At 38.7% G+C, this 15,179-nt stretch overlaps 1 protein-coding gene across 1 annotated transcript in view; it reads right to left on the reverse strand.

The window, feature by feature from the left end:
• Positions 1-275: 275 nt before the first annotated feature.
• CFAP58 (cilia and flagella associated protein 58) overlaps positions 276-15,179 on the reverse strand; it is a 105,856-nt gene continuing 90,952 nt past the window's right edge. Inside the window, exons 16-18 of the mRNA XM_037805345.1 lie at positions 12,830-12,949; positions 10,902-11,035; positions 276-5,939 (exon numbers count right to left, since the gene is read on the reverse strand). Coding sequence (XP_037661273.1) covers positions 5,831-5,939; positions 10,902-11,035; positions 12,830-12,949 — 363 coding nt within the window. The 3' untranslated portion in view covers positions 276-5,830. The remainder of the gene's footprint in view (positions 5,940-10,901; positions 11,036-12,829; positions 12,950-15,179) is intronic.

Genomic DNA, 15,179 nt, shown 5'->3' on the forward strand with positions numbered 1-15,179 from the left:
CAAAGATGTCACTCTCATTTCTTCAATATATCAATGTACTGGAAGTCCTGGCCAGTGCAAGTAAGAGATAAATAATATAAAACAAATAAAAACTAACAAAAGGCATACAATCGGAAACAAAGAAAAACAATCTTTATTTGTACAAGACATGATTATGTTATTACAAAAGTTCAAGTAATCCATAAAAAGCTATAAAGCTAATAAATTAATTTAACAATGTTACAGGATACAAGGTGAATATGCAAAAATTTTATTTCCACATACTAACCAGAACCAATTGGAAAATAATACCATTTACAACAGCATGAGAAAATGTGAAATATTTAAGTCAGAAATGTAACAAAATGTGTGCTATATACATAAATTCTGAAAATTACAAAATGCTATGGAGAGAAATTTTAAAAGATCTAAATAAATGGGGTCATATACCATGTTCACAGATTGAAAGCCTCAATATTGTTCAGATCTCAATTGTCCCTAAATAGATCTATAGATCCAATGCAATCCCGACCAAAACCCTAGGAGGTTTTTTTACAGAAATTGACAAGCTAATTCTAAACTATATATACATATGCAAAGGACCCAGAATAACAAAAATAATTTTAAAGAAGAAGAAAAAAGATGGAGCCCTTACAACCCAATGTCAGGATTTACTATAGAGATATTATCAAGATAGTATAGACATAGAACTACACAGCAGAATATAGAATTCAAAAATAGACCTTTTCAAATACAGTCAACTGATTTTCTATAAATGTGCCAAGGCAATTCAATAAGAAAAGGATAGTCTTTTCAGCAAATGGTGCTGAACAATTGGATATGCATATGGAGCAAAAATGAACCCCTACCCTAATCTCACACCATACATAAGATCAACTCTAAATGGATCATAAATATAATCCATTTAGAGTTGATCTTAGAGAAAACTATAGACAAAAATTCATCAGAATCTTGGAGTAGGCAAAAACTTAGAACAAAAAAGTATAAACCACATAAGAAAAATAAGGATAAATTGTGCCATATTAAAATAAAAAAACATCTTCTCTTCAAAATACACTATTAAGAAAATGAAAAGGCAAGCCACATACTGAACAAAAATATTTGCAATACATGTATCTGACAAAGGTCTTGTTCCCAGAAAAAGCTTTTAAAACTTAATAATAATAAGATTAATAATTCTATAAAAATGGGCAAAAGATTTGAAGGCACTTAAAATAAGACACGTATGGACAAAACACATGAAAAAGTGCTTAACATTATTTGTCATCAGGAATTATAAATTAAAACCACAATGATGCAATTACACACCCAATAGAATGACTTTTTAAAAAATTGACAATTCCAAATATTGGCAAGGATATGGAACAACTGGAATTCACACACATTTGTAGAAATGTAAAGTGGTATTATAATCAGTTAGGAAAACAGTTTGGTGGTTTCTTATCAAGTTAAAAACACACTTACCCTTCATCTAGAAATTCCACTCCTAAGTATTTACCCAAGAGAAATGATAATATATGTCCCCATAAAGATTTGTACATGAATGTTCAAACCCACTTTATTCAAAATAGTTTAAAACTGGAAACAACCTAAATTCCTATCAACAGGTAAATCAATAAACAAATTGCATTGCATCCATATAATGGAATATTACTCAGCAATAAAAATGAACACACACATACAATAGATGAATCTCAATAACATTATGCTAATTGAAAAAAGCTAGGCATAAAAGAGTACAGAATGTCTGATTCCATTTAAATGAAATCCTAGGAAAGACAAACCATGTGTTATGATGAAAAGCAGATTCATGGTTGCTTGGGACTGCATGGCTACTGAGGAGACTGACTACAAAGGGGCATACGAGAATTTTTCTGAGGGTGATGATTGTGGCAGTGGTTACCTGGGCATGTAAATTATCAAAACTTAGCAAACTGTCCACTTTAAACATGTGCTTTCATTGGTAAATGGTATCTCAAGTTGATTTTTTTAAAAAATATATACGTATATATTTTTAAAGGTCCAGAAAGATGCACTCAAAAATATAACAGTAGCATCTCAAAGGCAATATTCAAAATATTCCACAATTGATAAGCACAAGCACCAACCAATCAGAACAAATGGTGGCATGAACAACTGGCACAGCAAGCCTTTGAATGGGATGGGTGTCAGCCCCAGAAAAATAATAGCTGGCAGTTGGTGGTAGGCTTATTGATACCCCTTATCTTTGTTTTGCTTATCTGTACTTTCTAATTTTCAATTACAATCTGGTATTTTAAAATAAGAAAAAAAAATCTATTTTTAATTATGGAAAAGAAAAATGGTACCCTGTTGCTATCACATTTCTTTCTGTTATAAAATTCTAATAGCTCTCAAAACCCTAATAGAACTTTTAAATAATAGACATGAAAAAATGGTATACTAAAATAATATTGAATTAGAAGTTAAAAATGGATAATGCTATAAAAATATTTCCCAACTACAATAGTGAAATATATTTTTAAATTATTTTACATTTTTAAAAGTCCTCCCTTTTTTCCTTTTCCAACTAGATTGCCATATAATTGATTATATTTAAGAGAGAGATAGTATCTTTCCTCAAATTATCCAGGCTCTGAAATACCATAACTGCTCAAAATTCATTAGATAGTATTTTCTGATGGGTATCTTGGCCTAGGTCACACTTCAGTATCTTGCTGAGCAAGACAGGAAATCAGATGATAATTATTAACCCTGGATAAATTTTTATAGCAAAATTACAGCCCTTGACAAGGAGAGTTGCTGCCACTACCTCCTAGCACGACTTCCACTGCCTCCGTGGCTGATCACAGCCACAAACCTTTGCTCTAAGCAATTCTTCAGAAGTAAGCACAATAAAAACGTGGCAATAAGGGCAGGTGCTGAAAAGCTATGCTCAGCAACTAATGACCAAGGATCCCCCTTAATCATGCCTGTTTCTCTCAACAGAGAAACAGGAGGCAAGGGCTGGTTTGGTAACATGACTCCTTTCTGAAACTCTGAAAACCCCAGGGTAAAATTATGCTACTGTACAATCTCCTAACGTTGTTTTACAATGTAACTCAAATTTGTGATTTTAAAAGCACCTCAACCCACTGTGAGTTCACAGTTATCTCTAGTAATCTGCAAATCTCAGTGTTTTTAACAGCTCATTTTTGTGCTGTGGCTATGGTGGTAACACCTGCACTTAAATAGTTATTGTTTATAAAACCCTGGGCTTTCAGGATGTTCAGTAAATGAGAGGCAACAGCACTGCCTTCCACCTTTTCCAGCATTAAATTTGTTGCTCTTCCTTCTGAATATAATCATACTGAGACTAACAGAGGCACCATTTCAGCTCCCAGAGCCCTCCGTGATCTTGGCTCCTGGGACTTCTGTCCTCAGCAGAAGGTGATCGCTGTGCTGCATAACATGGAGAGAAACTGGCAGCTGGAGGCCACCAGGGTCTTTCCCTTTGGTAAACGGAGGAAGACTGATCACAATTGTAAGAATAATATACAGAAGTTTTCATGAGGCACCCAGTATGGCATTTCTACAAGATACTCAATCATAAGTTACATTACCAAATCCAGATTCATCATTTTACTGCCATCCACCCTCTAAATGAAGATTAGAACCACCTTTATACTTGATCTACTAACAAAGTGCTATATAGCAACTTTTATTCTCTAATTTCAAAACATCAGGTATCTTCTTATGTAATAATAATAGCAGATATTCACTGAACAATTACTAGGTGCCTGACACTGTTCTAAGCATGTTACCTGCACTAACTCATTTAATTCTCATAACAACCCACTGTTGTGACAGGCCAGGATTTGAATCCAGCATCAGTCACCAGAGCCTTTGCAACTCAGATAGATCAAGAATCACAGACCTCAATTCCCTTGAGAAATGAACCTCTTATCAAGCGTCGTAAGAACTTAAAATGAAACAGGCTACAGTTATACTTCAAAACGTCCCTGGAGGGATGGAAAAGACTCCAGTATTGTAAATATGGTAAACCTTACCTGTAAAATCTTTTGTCTAAACAGAATATGGTTGGCTCTGCAGAAAGATATTAGTGATTTTCAAAAACAGAAATGGCCCCAACATGAATCTTTAGATTTAAAAATGCTCTAGGTAAATTCTCTAGGGTACCTACCCCTCCATACCTGTGGATGGCATCCAGAGAGCTGAAGATTCCATCTCAACCCAGAGTCACCAGCTACATGGAAGTTAACTTTAGCCTGTAGAAATTCTCTCACCAGGCCCACAGCAGACGATGTCACAGCCCACCCATCTCCCCCTAAGCTCCTAACCATTTTCACGTACAACAGTCAACACCTGCCAGTCTTTTTGCCTGAGGGCTGCCCCCAGGCTACCCGAGCCTGCTTTGCCTGCAGGTAGGGAGAGCTAGACAAGCCCCTCCATAGTAGTCCTTTGCCTATGACTGACAGCGTGGGGGGTGTGAAGTAATCCCGTGCCCCCACCCCGATGAGGATGGGATTATACTATGTACAGAGCTGTCCTCCAGGAGGGAGCCAAAGTGTCCCTTCATGGAATTTGGCTCAATAGTGCCCCCTTGGCCTCCTTCCCTTCCCTGTTGCACTTCCCCCACTCTCTTACTGGTTTTCCTGGGATCACTCCATAATAACTAACTTTCATAGCCATAATTGATTTGGATCTGCTTCAGGTGAACACAATCTAGGACAGGAGCCCAGCATTTGGTGAATCAAGAGCAGCAGCGAAACACCCAGAAGATGCCCCCGAAGTCCCACCTCCCTGCATAATCTGAAACCTCTGGGGTCTTTATCACCCTGGCTCCTCACTATAGGAATCTTGGTCTCTTAGGACCAATGGAAAGTTTTAATGATCCACTTATGTCGTCCTTGTGCATCCCTCGGCTACTGACTTCTCAATAATTTAAAAAACTGCAGAAGTCGAGTATTGTGAGATGGCCGGAGTGTCCTCCCACAGTATTACTTAATGAGAAATGTTTGAACTGAAGCCCAAATAACTGTGTTGTGTTTTGACTGCAGCCTGGGAGTCAAAAGGATCCCTGTCCTGTATAACTCTGTTCTCCAAATGTTAGGCCTAGAAAAGACAGACCTTTGGAGAATACCTGCTCAAACCCCTCATTTTCCAGTATTGAATCAAATCCTTATGTTAAACATTTCTCACAGTATTACTAAACTTTAATTACATACCCTACTAAAGCAAAGATCAAAATCTCTACAAAATATTCTTCTTTTATTTTTTATGAAGAAGTATTTATTAGTATGTGTTTTTAGAATAGATTTTCCTACCCCAGGCCTGAAAAGAAATTCCACACAGAAATCATTCTCAAAACACATTCTGAATACTTAAAAATTTGTCCTTTCTCATCTCATGCAATGACTTGCTAATGAGGAATAATTAAAATAATTTCTTATTAATAAGGTTAGAAGGGATGCATTGCATTTCAAAACCATTTTTAAAATATAAAATCTTCAGGTGCACCCATGTCTGTAAGAGAAATTCAGATCCAAAACTTCATCTATATGGAGTGTCTACATCTGGTGCATTTCAAATCAATCAGTGTGGTAGTAGCAAAAGATTTGCTCCATGCAATGGGTCAGCTTAATTGAAGATACCATTACAATCTGTTAATATTGCATATGGACCTCGTATATGTACATTACTACAGTAGTTCTGCATTTCTTTCCATCCTGGAATCTGAGTAGTGATTTTCCTAAATTCTGTGATCCAAGGTATTTGAAACAGATTCCTCCAAAACGTTCCAGTGCAAATTTCTTGAGCTGGTCAAGTGGGCCCAGCTCTGGGCTTCAAATTATGACTTCACCTTGGATGACTTGTTGAGGGGAAATCCACCCCCAGTAAAACGAGGGCCAGCTGGTTTAGCCAGTGAGAAGGAGTTATCCATGGAAATTCTGTCTTTTCTGTAAGAAAATGAGAGAAAGCTTCCTTAACATCTTTTCCCTCTTTTAAGTTTGATGCTTTCTAAGTTCCCAGGGTGAAAACTGTTTTGATAAAAACTTCTAGTTTTAGAACAAGGTAGTTTTTTAAATCTAATTAGGTGTTCACTGATAACAGGTAGAATTGGGAAAAGACACATGCCTTCATCATGTTGCTCTAAATATGGACAAAAGACTTCATTATAACTCAAACACTGTGAACTTGGTGGCTTCTAACTTGTAATCATCTTCCTATTTTATAAAACATTGGTTTATTTCCAAAGATCAGTCAGAAGAAGCTTTCCCTTGGCAAAATTATAACTAATTCATCATATATCAACTTATGTATTCCAAAGATCTTGCGGAGAGTTGTAAATATTTACCACATACAAAGTATCTTCATCAAACTTAGACATACATAAGATACAATTTTTTCTCTAACTTTAGGCAAGCAGCAGTTATTACTAGAAATAAGTTTAAGATAAGAGAAAAGCTGGAAAAGATAAATAAGATAGCACATTTGGCAATAGATAAAGGGCGTTCTACCCGAAAATCTACAATACATCTTCTATATAGAGCTCCTTTAAAAACACACACATACACAATCAGGTTTCCTGCAGAGGTACCTGGGATTTACACAAGTTACCTATTGGATAATTAGGGGTCTTAGGGAAAACATCTATGGAATCCCTTTTAAAAAACTAAAAAGCAAACTACTAAGACCAAAAATAAATAGATTAGAAGAATACAAATAACTTACCTTAGGGGACTGAGTGCCGCCTTTGGGAAAAGAATCTGACTGGTACTGAAGACTCTAGACTCACCTGGGGATCCCAGGAAGGGAATTTGGGGGCAGGTGGGGATACATGTTGGAATCTGAGTGTGTTGAAGAAGGCATTTGGGAAAGAAAAAAAAATGGCAAAAAAGGTAGAAATCATAATGACTTGATATTTTATAAAGGGCATGTGTAGGACGAACAACCGCAGAGATTATTCTGAATTATTCCATTTGGAAGGAAACTGTAGAGGATTGGTTTATCAATCCAGCTGTCCCTTAGCAGAACTGATTTCATTAGTATAAAAAAAACATCCTCCTTAAATAGGACAAAGCCTTTAGCCTTGAGTCTCCAGCAAAGAGGATTTCCTTCATGTACTTTGGCAAGTTGTCTGGCTCCTGACTGTTGTTAGATGCAGGCACTGCTCCCAGCTCCCCCCACTGTCTCTTGCCTTAAATAACCTAAATTTTCCTTTCTGGAGGAACTTAAGTTTAATGCTTCTGGCTTGGTCTGAGCTGACTAATGGGAATAATGTCTCCTTTATATTACCTTTTTAATGTATTTATAGACCATTATAATGACTCCCTTCAGCAGTCTTCCTTCCAGCCTAAACCATCTCAGCACTTTTGTTCTTGTCTCTGCCTATTTTTCTTCAGAACCTTAATCTTTTTTGTTATTCTCCTATGAACACATCTTTCTGTCGACCTCCCATTTATGAATCTCCAAATAAAAGGAACCACCAGTGAAACCCTAACCAGGTCAGAGTAGCTACAAGTAATGACAATTATAGGGCCAGAAGAAGCAAAGATTCTAGAGCAGTGCTAGACAATACAACTTTCTGAAATGATGGAAATGTTCTATATCAGCACTGCCCAGTGTAGTAACCACTAGCCACATGTGGCCAATAAGCACTTGAAATGTGGCTATAGCAACTGAGGAAGTGAATTGTTAATTTGATTTAATTGGAATTCATTTAAATTTGAATAGCCACAACTGTCATGGGGTGTGTGTGTGTGTGTGTGTGTGTGTGCGCGCGCGCTCACGCGCGCACCAGGGCAACAGGCAGCACAATTCTAGAGGATGAGCCACAGGGAAAGGGTCATCACAGTCTGTGTCCAGCAAACTATTGGGCACCAGTAAGGTCAAGTGAGATGGGCCATATCTCAGCACCAAGGCAGTGAAGCTGACCAAGACTGTTCTTTCTCTTGACCAGGCCACCAGCCTCACCCCTCGCAAGCTCCTACTGCCTCCCTCCACAGCCCTGACTAACTTGAAACCCATGTTGCACTGGGGGACTGCAGAGAAAAACAACTCGGACTGCAGGGGGTAAAAAATGAAAACGACAACTTCAGACCCCAAATATTCTAAATTTCAATCTCACCCCCTCACTCCCCACCCTCTTCTCACCCTAACCCTTACACTACCCAGGCACCTGGAAGGCTCCTAACTAGGCAGATCCTTATCTCCTTCCTCCCCTTCTGGCCCCTACAGACTCCAGGCGAGCTAATTACCACAAAGGAAAACGTACCCAACCAAGGAGTCCAATCAACAACCTCATTCTCACCCATCTTGGTGAACCAAACAGTCCTATTTGCAAGCTCAATGAATTAGTCACCCACCCAGTGATCAACCCCCCTTAACTATCTTCCAGGGCTTTTCTCCCAACCCACCCTCAGCCCTTTAAAAGCTGGCTGTCCTTGGTTTCAACAAAGTTGAGTTCTACTCTCTCTCCCCTCCTATAGCAGCTCCTGTGTAACATTATTGGTTGCTGGGTAGAGTTTTTTCATTGACAAAATTAATCAGCTACAGAGAGATAATTAACTGCTCATCAAGCTAGCTGTTTGTGACTGTGTAAACTAAATTAGTGGTCTTGAAAACGGAGTGCATGAACTCTAGCAGATGAGTGAGATGATCACTGGGGGCAAAAAGAAATACTAGAGGTTTTATTTAAAAACTAAAAATTATACTTTACTAATAGTTACAAGTTGACAAGTGTCTGAACATAATTTATAAATAGAAATACATTGGAGTAAACCTAAAATTATTCTAAGATTAAGTTTATTTAAACAAATATATATGTATATGTGCCGGTTTGAATGTATTATGTCCCCAAAACGCCATTATCTTTGATGTAATCTTGTGTGGGCAGATGTATCAGTGTTGATTAGATTGTAATTCTTTGAGTGTTTCCATGGAGATGCACCCGACCCAACTGTGGATGAAGACTCTGACTGGATAATTTCCATGGAGATGTTACCCCACCCATTCAGGGTGGGTCTAAATTAAATCACTGGAGCCATATAAATGAGCTGACAAACAGAAGGAACTCAGTGCAGCTGAGAGTGACATTTTGAAGAGGAGCTACAGCCAAAAGGGACACTTCGAAGAACGCACAGAAGCTGAGAGAGTAGCTGCAGATGAGAGACAGTATGAAGATGGCTGTTGAAAGCAGACTCTTGCTCCGCAGAAGCTAAGAGAGGACAAACACCCCAAGAGCAACTAAGAGTGACACTTTTGAGGAACTTCAGCCTAGAGAGGAATGTCCTGGGAGAAAGCCATTTTGAAACCAGAACTACAGAGCAGATGCCAGCCACGTGCCTTCTCAGCTAACAGAGGTTTTCCAGACACCATTGGTCATCCTCCAGTGGAGGTACCCTATTGTTGATGCCTTACCTTGGACACTTTATGGCCTGAAGACTGTAACTGTGTAACTCAATAAACCCCCTTTTATAAAGCCAATCCATTTCTGGTGTTTTGCATTCCGGCAGCATTAGCAAACTAGAACAGTATATATCTCCATCCATTTATTGGGGGGTGCAAGTTCAAAAATGTTTTACTGATAAGGATGTGCACTCAAAAATGCTTGACAGGCACTCAACTAGATACCTACCTCATTTGGAAACTAGGACCTTGGTGTCCTAAAAGAAACCTACAGTGCTTGTACTCCAAGAATAATTTAATTCACATCATTATCATTAACATCAGTATATCCTAACTTTCTGGTGCATGAAAATCACCTGAGGTACTTGTTCAAGTGCAGATTTCTGAGGCCCAGCCAGAACCTGCTGAATTTGAATCTGGAAATGGGGCCTGGGAAGCTGCATGTTTAACAAATCTCAGTAGTGATTCTGAATCAGCTAATTGCTAGACCTTGAATCAGATAGTTGCTAGTCTTAAGAAAGACTCATCTAAAGTATAACAGTATTTTAGTTTACGAAGGAACTAGCATCCAACTGTGGAATGGGAGAAAGTTCTGATTTACAAGAGGGGCAGATTCTTAACTTGCAGATGAATTTTCATCCATTTACTTTGTATAGTTGTTTGACACTAAAGAATTATCGGCAGATGCATTCAAACCATCTTTCACCATATCCCTGAAATACCCATGTGGATGAAATACTAATTAGACGATTTGGCAATGCCATGCAGCCTAACCAAGTTTCAAATCTACTAACACATTTGCCACCCCATCCCACCCCACCTCCCACCAACCCCAGGATCAGACAAATGATAGTAACAAAGAAAAGAGAGCATTTACTCTTCAACATGTAGGCATCCAAAAACCCAAAACATTAACCTGACATCTAATCTCCCAGAAATTAAGAATGAGTTCACATCAACACCACACTGCAAATACTGAAGTCAGTTACTAGACAGAGAGATGGTTCAGAGATAGTTTATCTGAAACCTAAGTGAAAATCATTTGTGAACTGCTTATAATTACAGTAGTACAGTTGCTGTACTGCTATTAGAAAGAACAGCTTTACCAAGCCCCACCCTTAGCAAAATGGTACATGGTTTTAAATGTGAACTTCCTTCTGCTGGTACAAGGCAGATTTCAAATCTCATTTGAAAATAAGGTTATAACATGAGGAGATTCAAACCAGGAGAAAAGTGGGAAAAACCCACATTATACTTCTCACTTTTTGTTAGGTCCATCAGTGAGCAGATTCTAAGGGATCTCTGTTAGGTCCTAAGGAGAGTCCTCAGTATCAGATGAGACACTGATCATGTCTGATTCATACTCAGTGAGTCACCTGGAAGATGCCATTTGTTCACCCGGTGACTTAATTTAGTTAGTGAAACTTGTAACATTTGTGACTGTTTGCCAAATATTTTCTTAGCAGCACATAATAGGCACAAAAAAATAAGAACATTGGACTAATTCTTACTTCTGAATTTGTTCTTTACGTTTCTGAGCGAGGTATTTCTTCTTTATATTCAGCAGTTCATTGGCAAGTCTCTCAATCTCATACTTATATTCTTGGCTCTGTGATTCATACATATTTAATTCTGAAGACAAAACCTACCATAGCAAATAAAACAGTATTAACATATGATGCACACAGTCAGACAATATCCTTTTCTGATTTTTTTTTAATCTGCTAGCATTTACCTCAGTGGAGGTAGAGATGTAAAACCGTGCCTAGGTTTAACTCTGGCTCAATGCTCATATCTAGGAAGAAACTTAGCTGAGGGCTGAAGACTCATAACCAGATGGCAAACTTCAAATGAAATATCATTCCCCTGTTTAAAAGGAGAACTATCCGGCACAATTCAAACAGTGAATGGATTCCAACAGTGAACAGTGTAATGTGTTTCAAGAATATTGTCAATAGAAACACAAAAACTCCCAGATATACAGTATGAAGTTGCTTTTAAAGCCTTTTTAAAAAGCATTCACAAAAAAATTCACAAGGGATTTTGACCTATCTGAGCTCTGTGGTAAAAAATACTCTGGAATTATCCTGCTGCCACCACGAACTAGACATTCAAGTCATGTGTTTTCCAAGGTGGTTGTTCTGCTAAATGTCTATCATCTCTTTATCATGTTCTTCGGGACTGTTAACAGGTTCTCTCTAGCCCAGTGCTGGGACACTTACCTCTAAGAAGAGGGAGCTATAACGTGTGCTTAGGAGAACCTACTACATGAGAAGCTATAAGAAAAAGCTTGATTATCCTCCTCCTTCCATGGATGATTTCAATAGATGCTACTGGTCTCAGACTGGGCAAGAAGAGTGGGAATTTACTCATCTGAATAGGATGCATAAAGCATGCCAAAGCTAGCATGTATTTCCAAAACCATAGGGGGAAAAGGAAGGCTATTGTTCTAAGGGACATATAATAGACTCTTTTTCCTCTTGCTCTCTATCTTAAAAATTGGCACCAAAGGAGGATCTTTGCCTCTTGAATGTTCTTTTGCTTCTGAACTCTTTCCTCTTAATTGCTGTGAAAATGATTCTTACTACAATATCAAAAAAAGAACATGATTTTCATGTTGGAAGAAAACCTGTCTCAATAGTCAACTCTTAGGAACAAAGACTCTGTTTCCAAACAATGAATATGGAGCTAGGGAAAGGAGTCCAAGAGTGAGGACAAACTTGCTCACTATCCTCCACCTCTGAACATATTCCACAAGGTGTCACATTTCATTCAGAGCAAGAATCTAGATTTCCTGAGATGAAGAGAGTTAAACTAACAAAAGGCTCTTGTGTGCCATTCAACACAATCCAGAGCTAAGTGTGGGTATCTGACAGGAGCATAAATACAGACATGCACTTTTCTATCCAATACCCACCTCTGAGATAAAGAGAAAATAAGTTCTTATTTTGTTTGAAGCATTCAACCCTCTAAAGGAACAGAAATTATAGAAAGATTATGCCTTAAGCAAAACTTGAATTATTTTTCAGGATACTCATGTGACCTGAACACTTAGAGTAATAAGTTGAAAATTAATATTCTATAAATTTCTATTTCACCTTTTTAAAGTAAAAGGATGAGCTTTTACAACATCCTGTTTGTGAAAGGGTTAGAACTACACTAGTAATGCGGCATCCATTTGTCACCCCAGGTTGAAAGGCAATGAGTGTTACCTCATTGCACTCTGGAAATGGAGAATCATGGAGTCCAATAGTCTAGAAGAAGGGTACTCTGAGGCCTGCTCTCCTCTGCCTAGGACTGGAGCTCTACAAAGACTGACCTCAGTGAAGCAGGGCATTTGGGAGGCTGGCTCACTGGGCTGGGCCAGGGGACTTGTCCAGGTGGGTTCCCCAGAGCATGGACTTCCTTCAGCCAGGAAAGAACAAGGGCTGCCACTTACTTTGAGCTGCTTGGTCTTTTCCCGCAGTGTGTGTCGGTAGAGCTGTAGCTGTTCTGCAGCCTCGGGCCCAGGTTGCCGGGCCAAGATGTGCTTTAGTTCCACATAGAGTTTCTCCTTTTCCTGGCAGAGAACGTAACAGGCGCATCAAAACAAGGGAAGTGCTTTTAACAGGAGGGTCAGGATGATTCAGGACTGTCCTAAAGTTAATTCACAGTTCCACACTATAATGGTGTTCATTCATAGATTCATGCAATCATTCACCCAACCAACCCTCCTCAAGGGTCTAGTATGTTCCCGGTATTTGAGTACAAATAATGACACAAATGAATAAGAGGAAGCCCCTCTCTACCTAGACATATGATTGCATGACTATGAGACAAGAACAGTGATAGCAGGTATCAACAAAGGATTTAAGCCAGTGAAAGCAGGAAGAAATTACTTTAGTTGGAGGAGTTAGGGAGGTGTCGCAAAAATGTCATTTGAATTATCCCTTGAAGAATAGGAATTTCCCCCAAGCAGAGATAGAAAAGAGCTTTTCGGCAAAGTTTCAGTGATGGAATGGGGAGCTGGGAGTTAGTTCAGCCAGTGCACAGGGCTAGGAAGAGGGGAGAAGTATAGAGAAAAGGCTGGACTCATTGATGTGGACCAGACTACATATATCACACTAAAGGATTTGGGACCATATTATTTAGGGAATGGAGGGCCAGGGAGGAGCCAGAGAAGCTAATGAGAAGACTATTCGGGGCACTAGTACAAGCAGCAGGTAACGTAAGCTGGACCCAAGGCAACTAAGATGCAGAGTAGATAGACATGAATGCATTTCTGAGGTGGAATCAACAGGATCTGGTGAATGTTCGACAAGAAAGGAAAGAAGGGATAGGAGACAAGATAACACCAAAGTGTCTAACATGGGAGACCCAGGGAAGGCTGTGATGGCAATGGAGGTGCGGAGGGCTAGAAGAGGAGCAGGTGTGGGAGGAAAGGAAAGGGAAATGTTACTGCATCCTTTTCTGATAATCAGCAGGTTGAAGTCATGTTGAACTTGAGGCCTTCTGGATTCTCTAGGAGAGGAGATGAAAATGTGGGCCCAGAGTGGAAAAGTAGGGAGCAAGCTGGAGCTAGAGTTGGGTCATGAGAATGGTTCTATCAGCCAGAGAAGGCTTACAGGGTGGGTCAGGACCCCAGATCTTTGGGAATACCAGCATATAAGGGGTGGGTAAGAAGGAAGACCCAGAAAAAGAGAGGAGGGAGGGTAACTAAATCTTCCAAAGACCAAAAAAAGGCAAGCATTTAACAAGGGAAGAATGATTTGAGTGTCATCAAATGGGATAAAGAGAAGAAACAGGAGAAAGGACCGAAAACCAGCTTTTGGGGTAGGCTACTAGGATGTCACTGCTAATCTGTCAGAGAAGTTCCAGTAACATACAGGGAGCAAAAGTCACACAGGTTGAAGAACAAATCAGGAGGAAGTAAAGAAAGTGATTTTAAGAAATATGATGACATGGGGAAAAAAGAGATCTAGAAATGATTTGAGGGGTAGGTGAAGTCCAAGAAAACTAGGATATGAAAATTTGTAGAACTCGAAGAAAGGACTTCCTAGGAGCCCAAAGCAATTAATTACTTTGTAACTTAAGTTAACCAATATGCAATAAACAATATGGAATTCCCATTCCTACTCTAAAGTTTAATTGCTTGCAATGTGTTTTCAGATCCTTGAATTAAAGATATTACATACAAGCCAAGACTTATTTCTAAGGCATCTCAAGTCTAGATTTCCATCTCTCTAAACTGCAAAAGTTTGAACAAACTTTGATAAAGACTAGTATATCTACTCATTTGTCTCTCTACATAGTTATTCCTTAAGGTAACTGTGTTAAAGAAAGAAAAATAAATGATAGGTACAAGCCCTTTCATAAAATGAAACATCCAGCCAAATGGAAACTCAGTTTTATCTAGAGTCATTGTCATCAAATAATCTGATTTTGCCAAAAATCATGAAAGCCGTTTTTAAAAATAGGTAGAAGAAAATTCCCTAACTAGCAATTGTTGCCATTTGTTGTAGTACCTCCCCAAATGGTAGAAACTTTATTACAAATATGCAGTTAAAAAATCAGTTGGAAGGAAAAAGCTCCTGGATAAACATACAAAAATACTCGCTATTTAAGAAGCAATTCCAGAAATGATAAGGAAACCCAAAAGCCCGTGCCAAAGAAGGAAACTTGAGCAAACAGAATTACAAAGTGGTGATTTCCCTTTGCTGCACAACACCTCCTGTCACACCTTACAATATAATCTTCACAGTAAATGGAGGTAGCAAGCAATGAGAAAGATATCAGGAGGTGAGTTTATT

Source organism: Choloepus didactylus, chromosome 15, assembly GCF_015220235.1.
Source record: "Choloepus didactylus isolate mChoDid1 chromosome 15, mChoDid1.pri, whole genome shotgun sequence".
Taxonomy (NCBI): Eukaryota; Metazoa; Chordata; class Mammalia; order Pilosa; family Megalonychidae; genus Choloepus; species Choloepus didactylus.